The 25,231-nt window shown below is 36.2% G+C and overlaps 1 protein-coding gene across 2 annotated transcripts in view; it reads left to right on the top strand.

Annotated features, from left to right (window-relative positions):
• Positions 1 to 25,231, top strand: part of LOC103142621 (protein kinase C-binding protein NELL1) — a 229,172-nt gene that overhangs the window by 36,125 nt on the left and 167,816 nt on the right. For both annotated transcript variants that reach the window (XM_007558768.2, XM_016674700.1), the window contains one exon: positions 12,090 to 12,260. In XM_007558768.2, coding sequence (XP_007558830.1) covers positions 12,090 to 12,260 — 171 coding nt within the window. The remainder of the gene's footprint in view (positions 1 to 12,089; positions 12,261 to 25,231) is intronic.

Here is a 25,231-nt window from a genome sequence, read left to right as displayed (position 1 = left end):
TGCGAATGATGTTTATAGATGTTGTTCCAACTTTTTATGGAGCTTATAAATCCAAACATTTCTTGTAGTTGAGTAAGACTTTCCTATTAGAAAAAAACAAACATAACAAATCTAACAAATTTAACACCATGATGTTTATCATCAGCTTATACACTGGCAGCCCTCTGGCTAATCTTGCAATCAAAATGTTTGTTTTTCAAACTGCAGTTTTGCAGTTTATTTTTTAGCTGTATTAATTGTAGTTTTTTTTTTTTAACTCACTAAGTTCTTCATTAATTGTTCAAGAAGCAAAATTTACTGACAGGCCTGTCACGGTAACACATTTTACTGGATGATAAATTGTCCCAAACATTTTTGTGATAAATGATGATGTTGTTTGAGAGCATTTTCAAGTAACACAATTATAATTGCATACTCATGCCAGTCCTCCCTCTCTAAAAGACCAATAAAGTACATTTTTGTCACACATACTTCACACATAAAATGGAAGACATTTTAAATATTGAAACTAAAACATGACAAAAAAACCCCAAATAAGATGGAAATTAAAACCACATACAACCAAAATTATAAATAAAAAAGATTGTGGACTCTAAAAAACAATTGCCCCTGAAAAAATATTAATCATGAGAATGGAAATTATTGAACTCATTCTAATTGATCATTTGATTAATTAATTGGTTATTATGACAGGGTTACTGTTAAAGATGAAATTTTCAGTTAGGTACTGAAATGATTGATGACCTAGCTGTTTTTTAGTTGCCCTTTTTAAATGAGTCTTGTAAAAGTAAAAGTTGGTGGATGTTGTCACTCAACAAGTAACAGCCTAATTTATTCTTGTTGCTTTATATTAGTTGCGTTCTTGAACAAAAATACAGAAGTCCACAGTTCTGTACAGTCTATTCAGAGTTATTAGCTGGATTTTTGGGTGAATTTTGTTGTTCTGCCAAAAGAGCCAGAATGCCTGCATAGCACAGATGTGCTCACAGACAGAGAACAAAGAAGAAGAGGAGGAGGAGGGACAGTAATTTGAATTGATTACTACATTTTTATGGTGTGTGTGTTCTGCTTTCGTTCCTGGCTGCACACAGCCCAGAGGTTGCATTCCAAAAAACATCCTGTACACAACAACAAACATGGCAAACAAAATATGGATCCATAGTGCATAAAAAAGACAAGTAAATGTTGAGTTTTCAGCTCTGCATGCCATCAAATTAGATTAAATATCTGATATTGGGCAGCTTGATACAAGAGGCTGCAAGGTATAAGGGAACGTCATGCTTTGAGGATCAAGATATAAACTGTGCAAACGTTTTCGAAGCATCATTAAATTTGTCTGTTATTTCAGCTGCTGTGTTACTTGCAGAAGTCCAAGCTTGACCAATCCCCAATCAGCTGCAGTCTGTTTTCAAGAATGTAGGAAGTTTTTAGTATTTAGGACAAATTGAATCTTCCTGTGCTCTTATTGCTGCTCTGATGTTCTTTAAGTGATCTCATAAGGCTCTGTTGTTTGGTATTAACTTTTGTGCAAAGAAGTGATCAGCCGCTAAAAAGGGACCAAACCGATCCAATAATGGCTTCAAGGGTCTGCAACCTTTACAATCCAGAGAGCCATTTTTGCCTTCAGTGCAGCTAAATCAAACTTTTTTAGTCACATTTCTACTTGACTTATAGAAAAATAGTCAAGTTTTGACAAATAGCCACCATAGGAAATAATTTGAGATTTATAAATAGCCATAATTCATGTTTGTTTTCATTTTTTAAATAAGACAAATAGTTTTGCAGAAAGAGAATGGATACATTTTCTTCTATGAGATGTTTATATTGGTGGGTGAAAAATGCATAGTTTCCAATTTAATAACTTGAAAAATAGATCTATAAAACATCTTTTCATTACTTTGTCGTTCAGTTAAAATTCAATGCAATTATTTCAAGAAAGAACTGAAAAACTAACAAAACCTGCATTTGCCATCTTATCTATATTTAAAAATAAGTTTTTTTTTATCGTGTTTATCTAGAAGTATTAGGATTCATGTCCAACAAGCCACTTTTGTGGACTGTTTTTTGTCCATATATTTACTAATGTTGAATCCCAGGCATGTTAGTATTTTTTTATTTTTATTTTTTGCTTGAATTGCTTTAAATAGTTAAATGAACTAAATCTGTGATCTGTCTGACTAGCTCTTAGCTTCACTCTTAGGATTAATGTTTCTCTTAGATATGCATCACCTGTCAACAGTAAATGTTAGGTGATATATTAACACAAATTCAGTGAACATCAAGTAATGTGAATCCTGTGTTAAATGCATGTTTTTGTGTTGCTGTGCTGTTCTTTTGTTTCCAAGTGCAATGTGAACTAAATAATATTTTGCTGTGAAATTGCACTGAAGATCGATTCGTTGATTGACCCAATAGTTCAGCTTTAATTGAAATCATTGTGACCAGCGTTGAAAGAAGCAGGTAAGAGTAGGACAGCATTTTTCCTTCTGTCATTGATCTGAGCGACTTCTGTAACATGATTAAACCTAGAGCGCTTTGACATTTAAAATGTTGATAAATCATTATAAACCCGCTGCAATGTTGCAGTTTTATGATCTGTGTCTCTACTTCATACTTTGTGTAGTCGGGTGTTAAAAAAATTGGAAATTCAGATTCAAATCTGTCCAAGTTGCAACAAACTGCAGTTATTTTGAGGCAAGCTGTCATGTGACGCAGACCGCCGTACTGCGGAGTAATTAAATTGCATGAGATGAGAAGAGTCTCAACTGGCTTTGAGCAGACCTGTGTTGCTTTGTGACCGCAGATTTGCTCTGAAGTCTTGAGTCATCTCTGAAGGCCTTATTAGAGTCCTCTGCCTGCGCCCATTCGTTTCCATTAAAACTGGAGCCCACCATTCAGCCAGCTGCCCGACAGCCAGAGCAGCTCTACAACTCAGTCAAATCCAATCACACGTCCCCTCTCTGTCTTATAGCTGCTTACTTACATCTTTCTCTCCGCACATTCAAATCCACTCTTCTTTCCACCCACCTCCTCTGCTAACTGAGTTTTCACAATATGATAATAACCTCCTCTCTGCGCTTCTTCTCTCCTCACATCTCAAAGCAAAAAATGTCTTTTGAATGGAGACGTTTCTCTGAAGTCATTGCAAAAGCAGAAGTGTTTTTTTTTTTTTTTTTCTTTTTGTGCCAAGCACTAGGCAGCATGGTGAAAGGTTTATTGCTGCTCCAGTTGGTGGAATACAACAAAGAAGAGGATTTCTGCCTAGACAGCAGTTTTCCTGGTCCCAGGAACGCTTTCATTGTCGGCAAGTGGCAGAAGCTGTGATGAACTAACTCAAAGCCGAGTCTCTCTCTGCTGGTCTTCCCACCTTAACAGTCAGACTCTAAAGATGCACAGCCTGCTCATCCAGCTGCTCTGTTCATTTGCCTGCCCCTTTTGTAGCTCTAGAATCCCGTTTCTTTCCTTGCTACTCGATTCAACAGAGAATACGGGTTATTCTCTTTAATGAAATATGCTGAGAAAGGACTCCGTTGTCCGTACTTTGTTACAAAGTTTTTGAGCGCAGGAAGAGCTAAGTATTTCACCGTTGGCAAATTTATTTTTCAATTGGCAGACATTAAAGCCTAACAATTTTCACACATCAGTCAGCATTTTCATAGAGAGCAGCAGCTCATTCAGTACTTGAGGATGGAAATATTGGATATACTACTTTGATTTCTAAAAACGGTTCTTTTTAACACGGTAATATTACCAGAAACTTAATAAAGTAGGAATAAATCAGTTATAATGAGTCATGACATTAATACATGAAGAAAATGTTTATTAAATATGTTGGTAAATAGCTACTGATGAATAAATATTACTTTTTCTTGAGAGAAATTATTCTCACAGAGGCTTTTAACTTAAATTTGTGGATTTAGTTAATTAACTGTCCGTAGAGCCCAGTCTATGCACAGTTCAGTATTTGCAGATTCACCAATGGACTGCAAATTATTTATGGAAAACTGCTTGACTATTGGGACAGTTTAAGGAAAAGTAATGCAAATCTAAACAAATTTACACAAAAATGCAAAAAACTGCATATAAACATAACGTTAGAACCTTAAATAAGCTAGGCAGATGGCTTATTTGCAAACAAACAAACAAAAAATGTATTTTATAGGTTAGTTATAGTTAAAGTCAAACCTAGCAAACCAGGACTTTTTTTATATTATCACTCCTACATAAAAAACAAAAAATAAATAAATCCTGATGATAGCAACCCATCTTTTTTTTTCCTTTTATTTTATTCACCTAAATACTTGCGATGCTCATGGTCAACATCTTGGTAGCTTAGAAAACTTATTGGAAATATATACATTATTCAGCACAATCATGTTTAGTGTATCTTGAACATTACCTCACTTACCAAACAAAAGTTGATTTCTCATGCTTTCATTTATAATACTTTTACTTTTTTTTCATTTTCTTTGTTTTGTGAATAAAAGAAAGGTTAAGTATATATTTTGATTTTTTTTTCATGCACTGTACTATAAAGAACATGTGTGGAAAAACTCAATGAGATGGAACAAAATAATATTTATTGGGACTTCTGTCTGCCAAACCTGCAACTTCCTCTGTAGTTTACCAGTTTTGTCCAGAGATATTTGCTGCTGTTGGTGTGCTGCCAGCACATTTATTGTGGTTGTCTACCTTTCTTTGTTTGCTTTCAGAAATGGGAAGTGGATTTTCAGAATTTCTCTACCATCAGATAGAATTTGTTTGAACGTTGGAAAGAGACGGCCTGCCAGCATCAACACTGACTGATCTGGTCTGTGGGGATGGGGGAAGCGGCGCCGCCTCTCAACCTTAGCTTAGCATCAGTTTCCACACGCTGCTCCCTGGATTACTCCTGTGATTTAACTTACTGGCTGTAATTTCTTCAAGGGGAATGTTGTAGTTGTAGAACAACAACAAATAATGCAGAACAGACTTTTACATTTAGAATCACGTTAGTTTGTAAAATTCAGAAAACATGGGCAGGATATTGTGCTTATTAGCCAAAAACACTTGAAATTGGAGTTTTAGGTTTTTTCCATAGAAGTTTGTCAAATTGTTTTTGATCTCCTTGTTGCTTAAGTTCAAAGAAAACCTCAAAGCAGAACCGAATTACAACTGTCTTACTTTTGCCAGATTAAAAATCAAACTGAACTAGGGCTGACACGAATAATTGGATTAATTGTGATTAATTGATTTTTCACAATCGTCAATTATTAGCCAATTAATTAACTGGAGTAACTCCAAAATGATTATTTACTGTACAAAAGGAATATACATTTTGCATATAAACTAAAAACACCTTTTGACTGTAAGGCAGTTTTAGGAAAAACTCAAATATTTCTAGCATTGTATTAAAAAGCTTGTGGTTAAATGAAAAATCTGTAGAATGTTTTTATGTGATTATTGTCAGAATAATCAATAGATTATTTGATGACTAAATAACAGTTGCACCCCTAAAATAAAGACTGGTTTGGTCTTAAATGAACTCATAATCTGTTTGAAAGTCTAGAAACCGTCCTCCTCCTCAGGCTGTTTGGTTCCTGATGTACAAGCAGCCAGATTAATTTGAGCTCTGACATTAAAGGGTCAAAAAGGAAATCCAACATTAAGCTGTAGCTGCTTGCCCAGACAATAATTGTTTTACAGAGTTTCATGTTCCTTGGTGTAGTTGCTGGTGATTGAGGTGAAACTTCACCACAGTTCATGTTCTAACACCATCACTGTCCTTTGTACAGTTGTAACATGCAGAAACGTATAAAACGAAACAATCACTTAATGATTGATCCTCTTTGCACTGAAAATAATGAACATTTATAATAATCCATCATATGTGGACCATAACTACCTTGGATGAAATGGTTTATCAGTTACTAGGGAACCTTTCAGCCATTAAAGGAAAACATTTTTAAAGTATCAGTAAATTTCCAAGTTTTTTCTAGAAAATTTATGCGATTAATATCAAAATTTGTGAGTTTTTTATATGCAAATATTTTGAATTTTTGAGCTCAGAAATGTCTTTGCTTTTTCTAGAAACTTTGAGATGAATCTTAAGAGTTTTTTGGCTGATTTATTTATTTTTATGAACAATGACCCTAATATGTCATCATAGTTATCAGTGTAGGCAGATCTTCAGATCTTCAGTAATACCTCATGAATCCATTGAAGAGTCAGACACTTGTTTGTCTGTGTGAGGCTGTTTCTGCAGAAATTTGTGTAAGCCTCTAAACATGTCGTCGTCATCCAGAAATCTTAAATTTGGACATTTTCCATCCAAACTGACCTGGTCAGAAGCATATGTAATTATTTAAAGTTGGAGAAATTGTAGCCAAAAATGCATTTAATCAATTTCTGGACCAATATTTAGAGTTTAGTGAGAGACACGTGTGTGTAAATGTTTATTTGCTCTGCGTTGATGTGATGTAATGTAATGATGCCCCCTCTATCTGACCATTTAAACCTGACCCAGTCATAAAGCCAACACCAAAGGGGGTCTCTCTCATACAATACTTTTCTGCTGATAATGAACCACTTAACACAGTCCAAACTGTGAAAATGAAAATTGATTTTCTCCTGCAAATTGATCCATATACCTCAAGCTGTGGTCACTAGTGGAAGTTGCACCTACCTGCTAATACCTTCCCAGCATTGCGAGAACCTGAATCAAGGACAGCCAAACCTGTGACAAGTAAATTGTAATCCTTGTCTGCAAACCCAGTCAGGTTTTCCAGGCCATTATCTACAGGCGTCGGTCTGTTTTGCCGTTGTAGTATCTGCCTTATTTCCTTCTCCTGTACCAGAGATGAGCCTGAGAGGGCTGACCCTCCCTATTGAGCAGATAATTGGCTGTCAGCTACCCACCATAAAATAGCTGCGTGACACTGGAGGTGAGGGAAAAGGACAGGATGATATACAGCCAGTCCTGCACTCTGAGGCAGGCATTCATTTCCAAAACTTTTCTCTTACTGATGATGCCCCTGCATTTTGATGAAGACCACTTGTCACCAAAGCAGCTTCTTCTCTGAGCTGTCACGCAAAATGTCTGAATCCTGACTTCTGTCCAAAACCTTCATTTCAGGAAACGGTGTGCCATCATGTGACTCTGTTTGCTTAATACTTAGTGCTTTGGATCTTGATGAGATCCTCTAGTTATCACATTATTAATCATTAAATGTACAGACACGTTGCAACGTGACTTCAAACACGCAAAATCCCCAAAAAACTGCTCACTGATGACTACTTTTGGTTTTAGCTGTACATTTGTCAACAAAACACCATAAATCTTAAATGCATTTGTAATATATATGTAAAAGAAAAGGGGAAACGGTGGCTTTGATATGACGACTGAATAACAAGATCCACAGGTATCACATTTTACTGGTCAGTGAGAAGTTTTAATTAAGGACAGAAAGCGAGGAAGTTGGTAGGCATCAGGTCTGCTATGCTAACTTGACTTTGACAACCGTAACGTTTAGATGTGCTGCAGAATTTGGTGTGCTTCAGATGAGTTAAGAAATAAAAAAATAGGACGACTCACTCCAACTCTGACAGATTATTAGTGGGAGGTAATTAAGTTAACTAATTAACCACTGATCTGTTGAGACGATCACCCATCAATAACCGCAAAATAAACATCCAGCCTGAAAACGTAAAACTGTAACTGACTGTTGACGAAAGCAAAAAATCACAACGAAATAAAACTGAACCATAATGAAACACAACAAAAATATTACAACCCTGATCGGCTGCAGCTTGAAAGGCCTGTTGGTGAAACGCAGGTGAAGTTGCAGATTTGTGGCGGTGCTATAAATTCAAATTGTGAAGTGACAAGTAGAGATGGGATTTATGGAGATTAGATGAAAGGTATTTAACACTGCAGTCATTAGTCACTTTATTATACTGGTGTTGGGTCTTTACGTCCGTGACATAAAATGTAATTGCTCCTAAATGAATTTCATAAAAAGAATCACTAGCCAGTAAGAGTGCTTCATTACAATAAAACACTAAAACTTTGTGAATTAGTAAATATCTATTTGTCCTAACTTCTGGCACGGCAGAGCAAAGTCATACCACTTTGAAAACATATTTCTTAAACTGTCCTATATGTAAATGTTTGCTGGTTTTGAGTAGTGTGTGACATTTTATGACCTTGCTACTACATCACCAAAATATAGGAAATAGAAATGGTATATTTTAAGCAGCTAAATCTAATTCAAAACCACAATTTTATTGTTTTCACTCAGAAAAACATTATTGCAAAATTATAGATTATGGTATATAATGGAAGGAACAAAAGTGGAACAAATCTCTAAAATGTATTACAGGAGGGTAATGTCTGCTGGAGTTTTGGTTTAAGAAATGATAACCCCAGCAGCAACTTATTCACTGTTTGCATCATTCCAAAGGAAAATGTTTCATGAGAAAACATTTACCTGAGTTTTTCTATACAAATACATTGCAGAAAATAATTTCTGATATTTATTTATAACCATTTCCTGGTTCATGAGTGCATTTTGATACATTTTGTGTACTGTGGGTTGTATAATGTGTTTAATTTACCAATAATATCAATAAAAGACAAAATATGTTACGCTAACATGCTCTTATTTTAGCTTTACTTCCTTAGTTAACTGATTTGATAACATGTCTTCATGGGCAATAGAAATTTTAGAATAGGCATTTTGTTCCCAGAGGATAGCAGAAATGAGCTGCAACTGCATTTATCTGGCAAGTGTAGTGCAAGTGTAAGATATTTTCAGTAGATTGGAGAATTATTTTCTTCTAATAGTGAAAATAATAGCTCTAATAGTGCTTTGCTGCTAGATGTTTGGAAACCAGACCAAATTGTGGATCCTTATTAGAAATAGTAAAAGTAGGACTTCTCCAAGTGACTAACCTCAAACAAATCTAGTGAAAAAGGAAATGATCAATTTTTAAAAAAAACATATAACATGCTTTCATCAAATTAGGAGCTTTTTAAGTTATCTAATATTATAAGCTTTTAAAATTTTAATTTGAAAGGTTTTTCATGGATCTTTTGGACATTGCAGTGCAGATGAGCTCTAAACTGTAAAAGTTATATAAAGGCTCAGATGTGGGTGATTTTCTTTTTCAGGACCTCCAAATATTCTTGGTAGAGTTTTTCTTAACCCTTTACTTTACACAGTGAGGTGATATATGCTTAAAATATTCAATACTTAATCCTAATCTAACTGATTAAAATTCAGACCTCCACATACACTCCTGGATATTTTTTTTTTTTGTTGAGGAACAGCATCATGCACCAACGGTTGCTCAGGCAATTCTTGCATTTTTCTTGCAGCCTGTGGTATTGTGGCCATGCATCACCTACAAATCATGTTCATTAGTGACTCATACTTTTTTAAAACACTCTGATTGGTTGGCAACAGTTAAATTTGGCCATAGTGCTGCAAATATTTGCTCTGGCATTTGGAAATTGAATTACAGTTTTTCACTCTGATTTGTAAATGCATGTTTTGGTCCCATTACTACACACAAAAACTAACCCACCCATTCACTTATCATAAAACTTCACGTTTTACAAATTGAAAATGTTTTAGTTAGATTGTGCAATAAATGACTATTCTGTAGCGTTTTTTTCTTTTGTTTGTTTCCCTGCAGAGACTTCCACAATAGTTTAATTTTCGCATCACAACAATCCCTTCATCAACACTGGCAGCCATTTCTTTTATTTGTTTGATATGCAAACATTATTTTTCTTATTCTGAAAGCTGTAGATGCTCACAGTTGGAGTATTTCAGATCCATGCAGATGCCATTAGTATAACAGCTTCACACAATGCTGCTTATGAAAGGATCATCAATAAAAGAAAGCCTGTGGAAACAGATAAGGCTCATTTTTTATATTTTGCATAGAAAAAAGCTCCAAAGGAGGCAAGCCAAATTTTTGTGTCCATCAGACTGAGCTATTCATAATAAACTTATTTCCTGCCAATAGTCTGCAGCTCTCCACCCCCTCTCATTAACTGTTCTGTAACACAGGCATACAATAGCTACCATTAAATAGTTCATAAAATAAACACTAGCTGTGAAGTGGAGTTAAAGTCTTTGATGATTATTTCATGAGTCAAATCAGGATAACAGTGTTTCTGCTCATTCTGTGATTCCGGGTCTCTTGAAGCCCTGAGGAGGCTTCTATCAGTGGGAGAGGCGAAGCTGGAGAGCTCTCGTTCTCATTTTGCTCCTCGTTCGATGCAAATGATTCTTCTCCAGCTGACAAGTATCAGCGACTCTGGCTCCAGGAGCATGATGAAGATGGGGTGTCAGGTCGGTGCCCAGCACAGGCACAGAGTGATGTATTCATTTAATTTCAGAGTGATGACATGCTGTATAAAGACTGCCGAACTGGCTGGTCATAGATTCGCTGATTCCACTTCTCTCTCTTCCTCTCTCACACAGATATGTGAGGAAGCCGCCACTCGTTTATTCATGCAAATGGGATTGGATGTTGTGGAAAAACATTTCCTTGTTAATTTAGTGTGTAATAATTGTTTTAGCGTTAGCAGAGCTTGCTTTGTGGGGGGTTGATGTGCCGTCATTAGCTGAGCAGAACGGTTTGAGTTGACAAGAATGTACAACATACAACGTGCTTGTTGCCACTCCTGTTTGGTTTTGGACTTACATGGTGGACGAATTATTAAAAAAAATTAAAACCACAAGTAAATCCAGCAAAAGCAGGTAAAAAAGATATAAATAAAAGCTCTTAAAACTGAATGAAAGTATCTCTTTTATATATGGATTAAATAAGTATCTAAAAGGGCAGTATTGTGTATTTTTTCCCTTATCAAAAACATACATGGAGTATTGCCTTGATTTGTTCATGCATGTTTGAGAAATCCTCTAATCTCCATGGCAACCATTCAGCTCTGCAAAATGCTTGGGGGGACCTAGGTCTGCCTTTTCTGAGCTGCGGTTTCTGAGTTTCTGCCTCACAGATCAGCGCTCTCCTGGGACTCCCCCACTCAGCTCCTTCAGACTAGCCAGCAGCAATTAGCAAACACTAATTGCTGCTGGGTATTGTACAACCCAGGGTATTGTACAACCCAGACTTAAAATTGCTGATACCTATTTTTTCTTTTGTTTTTTTCTTTATCAGTTGAAGTATTATGTTTTATGCTCCTGTGATTCTGCAATGATATATGTGAATAGAAAAAGGAGAGGTGGATGAATGAATTTTCTGGAATCTTATAGTTCAGGTTACATAACATGGAAGTATGTAATACAAGGAGATTTTTTTTCTTTGTTCACACTGGTTAAAGGTTTCTGTTTTCAGGTCATTTATAGCCACCGGGAAGCTAAAATGTCAGCTGTTTGCCTGAGGCTTTTCGTCTGCAGCTCACAGCGATTATCCAGCTTCTAATTTATCATGGATGAAAATGGTGCAGTGGAAGGACCACATGGTGCGACCAGAGCCAAAAGTCGTACAGCTGCAGTGTTACTAAAATGTAATGCATAAATGTAGAACACCAAAAAGTAGAAAATTTTCTAGAAAAAAGTAAATAAAAAGTCAATAATTTTCAACTTTTGAAACTTTGTTGTTTATTGCTATTGGACCAGTACTTGCAACGATATTTTACTCTGGTAAAATTAAACTTATGGAGTTACTGAATGAATGTTTTCACCTTATTCAACTCTTTTCTTTTTCTTTACCATTTCCACAAATTATTTAATTTAGTTTTGATGTAGTTTTATAAAAAAAATAAAAAAAATGTTAGGTTTATTTGTTGCCACTAAGGCATCACTTTTCTCACTACAGATGCTGAGAATGTTTTATGATTTGAATAAAAACATTTAGTCAAATACGAACTCGAGATAATTTTCCTCTCTCATTAAGCAGATAGTAATATTACTTTTCAAGGAGAAAACAATCATCTAAATCTATCTGCCTGTGTACATCCATGCAGAGCTTAGATAATTCAGAAATGATGTTAATGGAATAATGAATCTATCGGTTTAGAGTAAGACCTTCCACACTGAAAAACTGAGGATTTGTCATCTTTTCTGGCCTTGCAGTTACTTTGAGCTGGAAAGCAGCGGTGTGAGAGAGGAGATCCGCTACCACTACCGCTTTAAGGGCAAACCACGATCCGAGTCATTCCCCTACCGCCTTGCTGACGGACAGTGGCACAAGATCGCCCTCACCATCAGCACCTCCCACCTCCTGCTGCACGTCGACTGCAACAGGTAACGGCACTCAGAACAGATAATGGCTTCCACCAAAGGAAGCTTCTTTTTTTTAAAACCTCGCTCCTCTGAATTGACACATCTAATAAGCTGTCTGTGATTATCAAAGTCAATATTTGTTTGCTGGCGTGTCAGTGAGAATGACAGGTTGTTAACGGTGCTGAAGAGGAAGCGTCCTAGGACAAATTAGCACACAGTGAATGTGAGAGGGAGGCGGTATATTTACATAACGTCCTGTATCTCTGCACAGTGTTGCATGTTCAACATGTTCAGCTGACACAGATCCTTTAAGATGTGAAAGCTAACAAAGGCATAATTGGCTCACCAGCTCTCTAGTAGGGACATTAAACTCTGTCAGAGCTAATCTATAAATATGCAGTTTAGCTGTGACAGTTTTACTCAATCCTCACATCTCTATTCGAGAGTTAGGAAGGTCTAGTTTCCCATTTTCTCTCTCCATCCAGCTGCTGGACATGTGTTCAATCAACGAGGAGTGTAAATCACTGTAGAAATACTCTGTCACCTTTAGCTCCATGATGCACTGGATGATTTATCAATATTATTGATTTTTCCCAGATGTCTTTTACATCCATAAGGCTTCCAAATTAATTATCAAGCCAGAGAATATCTAAAATGAATTTGAGGGTATCTGTGTGGTGAACGGAGGAAGATTGGACCAGAGTGTTATTAGGGAGAACAGATCGTCAAATTATCAAACAAAAATTGTAATAAAAATCTTTTTTTTTTTTTGTCTGCACTGTTCTTTAGAGGAGAGCAACCCATTCAATCACTGTGTGATTGAATGGGTTGCTTTGGTGCTTATTCTCACATGGTTTTGGCTGTCAGTGGTTTAAATGTAGGGGCTGAAACAGAGCTTAACTGTTCAAAGTGAAATCTCTGAGTCTGTTTATAAATTTTACATTTAAACACGTTTTTACTGAGTCTCGCTCTGTTATGCCAGTGCGTTATGTTTTATCTGCATATTAGAACTCTGCCGGGGTACATGCAGACCTCCTCGCTGCTATTTTGCCATGCATATGCACTTTATGTTTTTATTTCATCATATTTTGCTGAAACTTTATTGTCTGGGTGCCTTCACCCTCCTGTCGGCTCACACTGTAGATATGGGTTCAGTAAGTTCATGAAATGCTCCTCACCCTGAGCACCCAAAGATACTGGCAAAACTTTTAGACTTCTGTCCTTTTACAAAACACAACTAAAATACTCACAGCTGCATTAATATTTTACAGGAGGAATCGGTAAGTAGAAAAATATCCAAACTGCCTCGAATCTTAAAGATTTCCATAAATGACGGCTATAAAACTTTCTGTAAAAGTGCTTTACAGTGAAATATCACCTAAAATGAAAAAAATGTATTATGCAATATTGTTCTTTCCACTTGTAATAATGTTGTACCCTGTTACAAGCTACTATGGTTGCATAAGGATTCTATATTCACCATGTATATGTCTTGCAGTGTTGCATGATAAACAGGACTAAAGAACACTTTATATCTATTAAATGGGAACCAAAAATCTTTCATTTAGTGTCTAGTTGGTTTACCCAAACATAAAGTATTAGTTTGTTTTTATTATTTGGTTGAGACTGGTTGCAAGAAACTTCTGCACAGTTCTTTTGTAAGTTGAATCGAAGGTGAGAACAGTGACGACGTTTTCCTGCGATATTCAGAGATTTCTTTCTCCCTAATTCCCGCTGAGCAGCTCTAACAAAAAGAGTGGGAGTTGAGTCCTTGCTTTTGTCAGCACATATAAAAATGATGGATAAAAAACACCTCAGTGGAGAACATTTTTAAAGATCCACTGGACCCTCAGCACCAAATGATGTCAGATTCCATCCACCATCTCATTCATATTACCGATACATGCACAGGAAATTAAAACCTTTATGTGGGCTGATCTGTGAGGCTTTCCCTGTAAGATCAAAGTAAAGCAGATGACAGCAGACTTACCCAACTTCTGCCAGTTTTACAGGTCTGACATTACGACTCACCACCTCGTTGGCAGCCAGTCTGGTCTCAGATCTTACATTTGCCTGTCCATATTCTCCATGAGTTTTAGTAGAAGTGCAAAAAATGCATTTCGGCTGTTTCCAGAAAAACTCGAGTCAAAATACCTTTTCATCTTTCAGGACAATATCTGTGCTTCCATTACCAGTGTGCACAGAATTTATTGTTAATGTCAAAACACAATTTTGCAATTGCTTTGTTTTCATTAAACAATAAGCACAATTAAAATCATATGTGAGATAAGTCATTAAAAACGCCGCCCCATCTTCATTCAACCACTTCCTGTCGTCTTCTTTTTCTTTCCCGTCAGTAGTAACATTCGGTTTTTGATCACATGACTTGTATGATGCAAAAACATTTTTCCATTGTATTTCATTTGTGAAATACACCAATTTTGATGCAGCTGAGAAAATATATTTTATCAGAAAACCTGATTTTTTTTTTCCACGTTTCTGTTAATCAAATTTATTTTCATCCTTCCAATTTACACAATTATATGGTCAATGGAAACATCACTGTTTTCTCCCCCTGCCAGTAAACATTTTCATATTTCACTCCGTCGTACCAGAAGGCCTGCATAAATTTTATAGCCACTCTGTCAAAGTGGTCCATATGTTAAGTCATGGAAATATTTACACATTGTATACTTATGAAGGTAAAATTTAGCACCTCAATATATTTTGCTGAACTACTGTCAGCTGATCAAAGGAGGACATGTTTATGCACAAAAGATTTAAAATGAATTCTGATTTTCTGATCTCAACCCTTTAACCTTTGCTGTCAATTTTTTTTTCAATTTGTTGGAATAAGTAATAGACCAATAGAGTTACTGTATACTATGTGGATGGTTACAGACTAAAGACTGTTGACTAAAGACTGTTGACGTCCTCGAGTTGGAAGTTTCCAGGTTTTGATTTTTGTTGAGGTTGATTAATCATCCCATTGAAAGCTTGACAGCCGCTTTCAGTCTTACTTTTCCCCACGTTCCTGAGTCCAGCAGCCAAGTTAATTTTAACAAAAGTTTTGCAAAACGAACAGGGAGAGAAAAACAGCCAGTTGTATCATGGCAAAGCTCACTTTAATCTTAGGAAAGTACCCTTCTTTAAAGCAAGTTGTCAGATACATCAATTGGCCTGTTTTCTTCCCCTAACTACACTTATTGATTTAGGACACAAGGACTTTGTTTAAAGTTTGGCAACCAATGATTTTCCTCCTAATCGTCACAGTGACTATCTATTTTGTGTTGTGTTCAAACCCCAAGAGCATTTCAAAGTTTTCTCTTACAGTAACATTGGTAGATTTGGTAGAAAGTCTGACAGAAGAACATAAACTAGGCAGAACTGTGAAGCGGAAGGAAATAGGCAGTATTTTTTCTTTGTCCAATCAAACTGTTCTTCAGTTTGCATTAAAAGGAAAGGAAATCAATCTGTTATGTCTGTAGAGTAGAAAGCTGCTATACACATACATGAAAAAACTAGCAGCTATAATTTCAGCATAATGTGTTTCTATAAAGTTTTAACTTAAGGAGACTGAATGCCTATGAACGGCACCCTTTTTTTTGACGGTAACTCCATGCATAATTCATGCTGTCCTGACTTATGTTTACTAGGCAAATTAAAGTTTGTGGGATATTTACTGATATAATCAGGTTCAATTAGGAGTCATTCTGCTGTTAAATTAGTATAGAAACTTTAAAAGTAAATGCCAGTCATTACTGCTCACAAGTATTAGCTTTTCAGACTTTGTAATTTAGATAACAGGCAAATCAGCAGGAAGATTTCTGTACTTTACAGAAAATACACAGATTGATCAAAAAGGTAAAACTGAAAGGGTTTTGTTATAGGCTGATTTAAGGTGTTTTTGTTTCTTTGCCAAAACTGTTTATTGAGCTGAATTTGCAGTTTTTGCAGAGATACTGTAAAACATGCATTTATTAAACCCCATAATCCACTGAAATTTGCATTCTTGTGCTTCGTAGTCTTGGGTTTAAGCACTGGCATATCCTCTATTATAAATCTATTCTTGGTCTGCTCCCATTATTTTACAGACCTACATCCTTTATGAAAGTATAGAAAGTTATGGTCTTTGTTCTGACGAATTATTCCTTTTATCTATTCCCAAAGACGGCACAGGACTGGGAATAAAGCCATTTAAATATGCTGCTCCTTCTGCTTAAAATGAGCTGCAAACTCTGCTGCATTTTAAAAAGCCTGTCTCACCAGATTAATTCCAGCACATGTGAACATATTGGAGTCTCGTTTGATTGACCATTCTGCCCCCATTTGACCTCTTGATGCCATGTGAATTTGAAATTTTGACATTTTGGTTCTTAATAGTTTGATATATTAAAATTTAAATATTGAAAACTTACTCTAAAATCTACATGCATTATTCATGTGATGTGTCTGTTGTGACCTGAACTGATTTCAAACCTCAGTTTTCTGTTTCTTGGTTCAGTCAAGGTTAAATAGAAAAGAGCCAGACCAAACAGGTTACAGTGCAACCTGTTAGTGTTTTTACCAACATAACGTGTGGAAACAGCTGCTGGGTATCGGTAAAGTTGTCACTTTGAATGTTAAAGAAATATAAAGCAGGTTTTAAGATGAGTCATTTTCCTTAAGTGAGAAACCTGCAATTCTGTCTGCAGGCCGCGTGAAGCTGCTTGTGAAGGTTACCTCAGGGCATTCTGGGTTATATCTGCACAGTATTGCGCTTTATTTTCATCCTCAAAGTCCTACATTTTAAAATATGTATTTTTTTTTAGAGAGGACTCCATGTTTTTGCAATAAATAATGTAGTAATGCTTGAGAGCATCTTCCAGCATTTACCTAGTTGTTTTCTCCTACCAATGTAATCTAGAAAGAAATGAAACAATGAACTAGTAGCAGGTTTTCGGTTGTTCTTTCTGATCATGCAATTCTCTGTCAGAAGATTTGAAATCAGTTGATTAGAAGCTAAAGAAATGGTGACATTATCTCCCATTTGAATTTTTTAGGATGTCTCTGCCTCCTATTTGTTGGTTTCGACACAAAACCCTCCGGCATTTACCTTCACCGTGTAGCTGTCATTTTGTTTGTGTGTGTTTTGAGAGTCTCTGTGTTTAAGTGAGGGACTCTTAGTCCGGGGTTGGGATGTTGACTTAATCTGAAGGTGGATCAGAAACAGGAGAGTTCATGGACATTTTGCGGCGTCATCCTCTCGGCTATCTGCCCGACAGCCATCCTGAAAAAACATGACACAGGTAAAAACATGTGTAAGGAGATGCTGCATGTGCCCAGTAAGGCCTTTGGCTGAGACAAAGCCTGTCATGTACCATAAAAACAATGGGAAAGAAAAACGCTCTAAAATGAAGTGAAGTGATGGAAAATGTGCACTTTAGGGTAAAACTGAAGGGTAGTTACAGATGAATTATTTGTTTAAACTACAAATAAGCTTTCAGCGTAGAATGGAAACCATGACTGATCATAATAATAAAAACATGTTTTCTAGATTGTAACTTAGATTCACACAACACTGCAGAACTCCTCTGCTAAACTTAAGCCCATCTTGGCCAGACCTGACCTTGAGAAAATAGTTCATGCCTTCATTACAACCCAACTTGATTATTGTAATGCGCTTTATGCTGGGGTCAGTAAGGTCTCCCTTTCACAGCTGCAGCTTGTTCAGAATGCTGCAGCCACTGTCATCAGGAACTCGTAGGTATGAACACATTTCACTGGCGTTATTCTCTCTTCACTGGCTCCCTGTGTGTCGTCAAATCATTTTAAAATTCTTGTTCACTTATAAATGCCTACATGGATTGCACCTCCGTATCTTTGAGTTACTTGAACTTTATGTTCCTTCCCGGGCACTGAAATCATCTGATCAGATGCTTTTGGTTGTCCCGAAACCTCCGAAAGTTTAGGAGCAACAGCTTAAAAAGCACAAGTTTCTCTGAACTTCAGATAGTAGACAAACATTTTCGCTTCAACGATTTAAATCTCTTTTAAAAACGCATCCGTTTCCCTGGATTTAATACAGTTGGAGATATCTTTCTGATAATTACTCAACTTGTTGTCTGTTTTGCTGTTTAATGTCTGAGTTTTGTTATGATTAATTCATTACAATGTTAAGAATCATCTTTGCATGATCTCGGAGCTGTCTTCATGAATGACTGGAACTACAAATAACAATTATCCAAATTTCTTGAGCAGCTTATCAATCCTGCCACTATCAAATTAATCTCACTAGCAGCTGAGAAGAACATTGCACAACTTTAGCCCCAGTAAATACAGCACAAGCCTCATGTTCCTCGTATTTAAATTTTAGTGCCTCTTGAACTTCTTACAGTGTCCAGCAGGGGTCAGGTGCAGATGCCTCCAAATTGTGCATGCAAAACTGCTTGAACTGCAGGCATTTTAACCTAAACATGAAGGTGATCAGGATATTTATGTATTGTTTAAAGCACATGCTTTAGAATGACATTAAGATGTTCTGGTAAAGAACATTGTAAGGCAGCCTTTACTCCAGCATGTTTGTTAGTTCTGCAGCCTTATGTTTTACCTCTGGCCGTCTTATTCTATGCTTTTGCTCATATGGTGGGTTAACTTAGCTTTTGCAAGTTTCTGCTTTCATTTGCAGAAAAAAATGTTTATTGAAATGTTAGCTTGGTTTAAATTCAATTCCTTTCATTTTTGTTCTTCCTTTTTTGCTTGATGAAATAGAACAACACATGACAACATGAAGCTGCAGGCTGTAAATATAGAAAGTGCATGTCTGCAGAGAGGCCTGTGCCTAAAGTTAGAGCAATGTGTCGGATTTGTGTTGCATGGTGTGATCTGGAAGGTTTCAAAAGCAAGCCGGTGTTCACAGTTCTTGGAGAATTTTTCTGTCAGCTTTGATTCTCCGTAGATCGGTGCACAGATCTGTATCATAGGCTTGTTTGAAATTAAATCCTCCTTTTTTAGATAAGTCTGTGTCAGAGTCTTTGCTGGAACATTTCATTTTTAAAGACAGCAAATGCAGTAAATTCACTTCAGTGGTTTAGTTAAGTGGTTATGTACTATCTGTTGCACATAATACTCCTACTATCATTATTTTGGTCACAACAATTTTCCAGCTTGTGGTTTAATCACAGCAAGGAGGCGACATAATAGACTCGGGTCATGTGAATGTAATAGGGCTTTGTGGAAATGGTATTAGTCTAAGCTGTCATCACCTCTGCATTAGATGGTTAATTAGATTGTGGTGTGATTATTTAAATAGAAAACTTAGCAGGTTCATAGTCTGACATTAATCATCTCATTTAAACTTAATGCAAACCGGAAGCTGCTTAGGCATTTCTAACTGTTTCTACACTTCTCAGCTCTGTCTTTAAGCAAATGCAATTAGCTCTTATGTCTCTGTTCCAACATAGTCAGATTTTCCACTTACAGCTCTCTTTCTAGCTCAAGGGAAACTGTAAGACATTTTCAGGACACTCCAACTAAAATCCCATAAAGTCAAGTTTGAGTTTGATATCTTAAACTATCTAGAAATTAAGTTGTTTCTGAAACACAAGTCAAAAGCCAGACATCACCTTTTACTGTCGCAAATTGCTTGCTTTTCCATTGTTTGCTCTAAGTGCCACATGAAGGCTGCCTGGAAGTGACCTGAAATCAAATATTCCAGTAATGGATCCAGATTGCTCGGGGGAGGCATCGTAGTTGGAACCTCCTGACCTCGGTGTTTCATCCCAGACATGACTAATTATGTACCTGTGTGTGTACTGTCTGCTTCCCTTTTCTCCTCTGGATTCATTCTCATCTTATCTGACACCATTCAATCTCTGCCTGTAATTATGTTTCTCTTTTTCATTGATTAATGTGGCTTGCCTCTGAACTCATCAGCGTATTCAAGAAGATTATTTTCCTTTTTTATTTGCCACCGTAGTAAATGACCAATCGGGTACAATGCTCTACTAAATGGTAGTTTTATTACAAGTGTGGCAAAACTGAATTTCATGTTATTGGCCCTTTTAATTTTTTGTACATCTGAACTAATTCAGTTGTTTCATGCCTGTGATTTTCACCTGGTTCTTAAATGAAGCCAGTGGGACATATCACAGGAAGTGATGTTTTCAGTCTCAGATTAAAATCCGATTAAAGCAGTTCTAGCGTGTAAAACACTGAATTGGGTAGCACTTTATTTGAAGCGTATAGGACTGACATGATACTGTCATAAACATAGCATAACTGTGATGAAGATGAAGTCATCATCATGAATATTTATGAACGTTGTCATGAAGTGTCATTCAGTAAATAATGTCACTTTTAATGCACAGTTCCTTCTTGCATCAAAAGTGTCATCATTTACCAAATGACACTTCATGACAACAAACATTCATGAAGACTCCTTCATGGTCATAACAGGTGTTATGTCATATTTATGACAGTGCTGTGTCAGTCTTATGCACACCACTTCAAATAAAGTGTTACTCTGAATTGTTACCAAACAATATATTTTTTTTTTTTAATCTAAATTTCCGTGAAGGTAAAATACAAACTCAGGGATATCTGTTTGCACACTGTTGGGATATGTTAGAGTCAATGATATTGTTTTTCCTTATTTTGATCCTTATTAAGCATTGATAGTTGGGTGTTATAATGTTGATGTCTTCTGAGTAATCACTAGCAAATCCTAAGCATGCAGGAGCAATGAAATATTTAATGCTGTGTATTTAGTTTCTTGTTTGGTTCAACACAGAACAGTTCCTCAGTAAATGAGATTTCAGATATTATTTAAAGAATAAGTGTGCAAAATCCTAGAGACCTTATTATTTTATATAGGGGATATTGACAGACTTTCAGTTTATTTGAACTCAACCTTTTTGGTGCTTGTGTTTGTACGGTTTAAAAGGCCTTATCATTAGTTAGAAAAATATTTAATTAAAGATGGTGCTGTTTACTGGTCTCACATGTAAATCATAAACTTTACTCGTTAACTAATATTTTTTAAAGTTTCTTTGCTGAGAACTTAATTTTGAAATTTTCTAGCTTTTGAAAGGGAATCAGAGTAAAATTTTAGTCACTTTTATTATTTAACAAAACTAGTATACAACATTGACAAAAATTATCTGTTTTTTAGAAGTTTTAAATTCTGGGATGACAACAAATCTTAACACCATCAGTTATGGTATTTTGCAGAACACTCATAACAGAATACACTAAATATTAAAAAACACATCAACACCCTGCTGTGCTGTTGCCAAAGGACACATTGTCTAAAACAATAAGGAGATTTTAGGCAAAATGGTGCGCAGGTGATTCAGAGCGGCCTTAGTTTCTGGTAAATTAATGTAACATGCTGTATCAAAAAGTTCTGCCTTGTTCTGAAAGAGCCCTCAAATATGAGTCAGAATACATAAGCTTTGTTTTTCATGCTTCATACAAAGAAATTCCTAGAAAATTTAATCAATAGACAGATTTTTAAAAATCCTGTTTTCTCTGCTCTTCATACAGAGAAAAAAAACTGTTTACCTGTCCAAATGATAACCTAATTTCTCTCCCTCTTTCCTTCTCTCTCTCTCTTTCTCTGCTTCTTTCTTCCCAGAGCATTTTGGGTTCATATCAGTAAACAACCCACACATTCAGAAATAATGACATGTACTCAAATGAACAAACATTTCATGCTCAATGCGCAGAGTGTGAAAATGGCTGTACTATGCTCCGTCATACAGAATAATTTTTTTCTTTTCCCCTCACATACACCTGTCATTTTAAATGTATTTTCCTGGTGCATACTTGTAGGTCATTTTCCTCCCACACACACATTGTGTCGGTTATTGCTGGCGGTTATAATGCTGCAAAGACAAGGTCAAAAGCCCACAGAACTGTAATATGTCATTGAAATCTCTACATTTCCCCTCTTGGAAACCTGGAAGCTGTTCACACACTCAGATTATCCTTTTTGTTTTGGAAGGGGATAGTTAGTTGGAGTTAATTGCTCCATCTGTTCACCATGTTGCTGTCCATTACTTGAAGGTCATTTTATTAGCAGAGTGGTTGGCGTTTCCCAGAAGCCTTTGCTGCAGCCTTAAATTTTTAGCTCCTGCTGCTGTTTTTTGTGCTTCTCTCTGGTGTCTCTTCCTATTTGGTACCCAGCGCTGCCAGGCCTCTGCATGTGTGATCTTTAGATGTGATATGAAAGTCAACCTTCAAGGAGCACCGAGTTGAAAGTAAGTTGTTTCTCCTTAAAGGCTTCTCCTTTAGGGGTGCAGAACACAAATATGCTCAAACAAAAGTAACCAATAACAAAAAGCAACTCAACAGAGCTTCTTATTCATTATTTTAATATCATGAAAATGCAGACTAGGCTAAAGTGAAAGTTTGATAGATACACAACCTTAAATATCATTTTCTAGTGGGTGATAAAGAGGACATTACATTACTAATTGCTAATTTCAGTTGTTTTCTATATGCACATTATGTTTTAGATTTTCCTCCTCTGATTTAGCAGATTAGGTTGCTGTTTTGCATGCTAGTGCAGCTGAAGAGGGCACTGAAAAACAAACTGGGACAAAACAAGCCCTTTATTTTACTATACTGCCTTTTCGAGACATTAAAAATACAATTATGGGTTGGGTAACAACTCCTATCACAAGGTTAGTTTTCTCTAAGTCATTTTTAAACGAGTGTCTCTTTTACATATTGTCTTGGAAACAAGTTAGGAATTATCATGATATCTAGCTCATTTACAAGTCCTGTCTTTGTCTTGATCCAAGCACAATCAAAGAGAGAATATCCACCAGTGATGATGTGTTCATAAACAGAAAGGTAATGAAGCCTCAAAGGTTTGGATGTTATAAAAATATTACTTTTACTTTATTCAGTTTTAGCTCCTGAATGTTTGATCCAGTAAGTTTTCAACAAACATTGAAAACTTACTACCCTAACCCTAAGCCTACCCCCAACCTTAACTCTATCCCCTAACCTCAACTTGTCCTTAAGGAGAAATTTACATGGGAACATAGTAGAAATAAGAGGAAGTGTCCAAAATGGAAAATAATTTGCAATAAATATTAACAAAAAATATTTTTAATTGCCTATTTTGTAAATGCAAAGAATTAAAAATGGTAAAAACAAGCTTAACAAATGTGGTGTAAAAACTTGTATTTTTTTTTTTTATAATTCAATATATTATTTATTCCGATGCTAAAAATATTAAACTAAAACCAAGTAAAATGTACAACATCTGCTTGACTAAGAGCATGAACAACAAGGCAATAAGCAAAAAATGACACGTCAAAATAATTCAAGTAAAATAGTTTGTCAGAAATCATAAACTACAGCAAAAGTTAAATTTACTGGTTTTATGCAGCACCTTGAGGAAACATTCATTCCCCTTCAGTTATTTTACATTATATCACATTACAACCACAAATCATTTTTAATTTGAAATATTTTTCTAATAACTCAAGGTTTTTATCATATTAAATAGAAGAGAAAGTAAACAGGTTTTTATTCATTTCCCCAAACATAAATTTTAACTCACGAAGATCTTGAGTGGTTAGCACTTTGTTTCTACAGGAATATGAAGAGAGGTTCTGTTCTCAGTTTGTTTTTCTCTCTAAATAGATTGGTTCCCCAGATATTCTTGCTTCAATAAGCAGTCAAAGGTTCAGGGTAGCTGATGATGAGTCAACCCTTACATACGAGTCTGTTGTTGTGAAGTTGTTCGCCTGGTTTGCTTAGAAAAACAAGAAAAACTTTGATAGACTGAGAACCTTTGTCTCATGATCCTCCAACCTGCAACAGAATTTAGCTTGTGGGGAAAAAATGAATAGATTTATATATAACATTAAACCAGAGTCAAAAGATTATATGTTTGGAAATGTGCATATCAAGCCTGTCTAAGGACTGAGTTGCTTTTTCATTACCTCACGTTAAACTATCTGGAACAAATGCATTTCGGGAATATCTTCTCATGATGATTTGGATAACTAATATTGCATCATTTGACCTGATGGACAAATCTCTACCAACAGTCTAGTGGACATAACCTCCACATAAAGTCAAAATTAGCCACCCTTTACTTGTTGGCTCTGAGGAAGCCTATGTAGAGCAGGGAGGGGCACTCCCAGCCCCTGGGGGTCTGTGGACTGTACATTTATTCAGATCTGCTCCCACAGATCAAACTGATTTTTTTTTTCTTTTCTTACACCATATCATCCATGTTTTAAATAATTTGTACTGGAGCTTGGAAACACCCAACACATGTAGGACACTAGTCCTTAAGGAAGAGACTTGTTCACCTTTGTTATAGAGTCTTTGGTTCCTCAGTAGGAGGGATGTGCTTTTAAAGTCATCTTTCTGAGAGGACGGGTGGCAAAGTCCAGACTTTACATACATCATGTGGAGTTTCTGATGACTTTCTCAGCTGCAGGAACAACAAGAAGAAGAAGTTGACTGCTTGAAACTGCGATAACAGTGTTTGTTTCTGTCCGAGTCCCTCTTTGTTTGAGTGACACACATCCCCACCCACCAGAACCTGAGTGCTTTCAGAGTGAGAAGTCTTTGATAGATTTGATCAATTAGGTTTGAGTTTTCCTGTCAGGCTGCAGCTTAATGACTATTTTTAGCCTTTTGTTTTTGCAACTGAAAAACTATAAAGGTTACATTAGTTTTGCGCTGTCCATCCACTGTATTATACAGTTGCAATGACTGCAATCAGAGGATTATGTAATCAGCTTTTGTCTTTCCTGCCAATGCAGCCTCTGCCAAACCTCTGAGTAAATATTCTTAATGTGATGTTTCTCTCTCTGTCTAATGGTGAGAGGGCTCATTTGATGAGCAGTAGCCTACAGTGTAAGCTCTGTTTCAAGGTAATTTTTTGTGGAATATTAGTGCCTCAACTACCTGGTTAAAATCACAAAGTTTTGTTTGGCACAGATGACCAGGCGCTTTAGTAAACCAGTGTTTGCATCCGG

The sequence above is a fragment of the Poecilia formosa genome, unplaced genomic scaffold (assembly GCF_000485575.1).
Source record: "Poecilia formosa unplaced genomic scaffold, Poecilia_formosa-5.1.2 Scaffold99, whole genome shotgun sequence".
Lineage (NCBI taxonomy): Eukaryota > Metazoa > Chordata > Actinopteri > Cyprinodontiformes > Poeciliidae > Poecilia > Poecilia formosa.
This window is presented reverse-complemented; position numbering and strand designations above follow the sequence as displayed.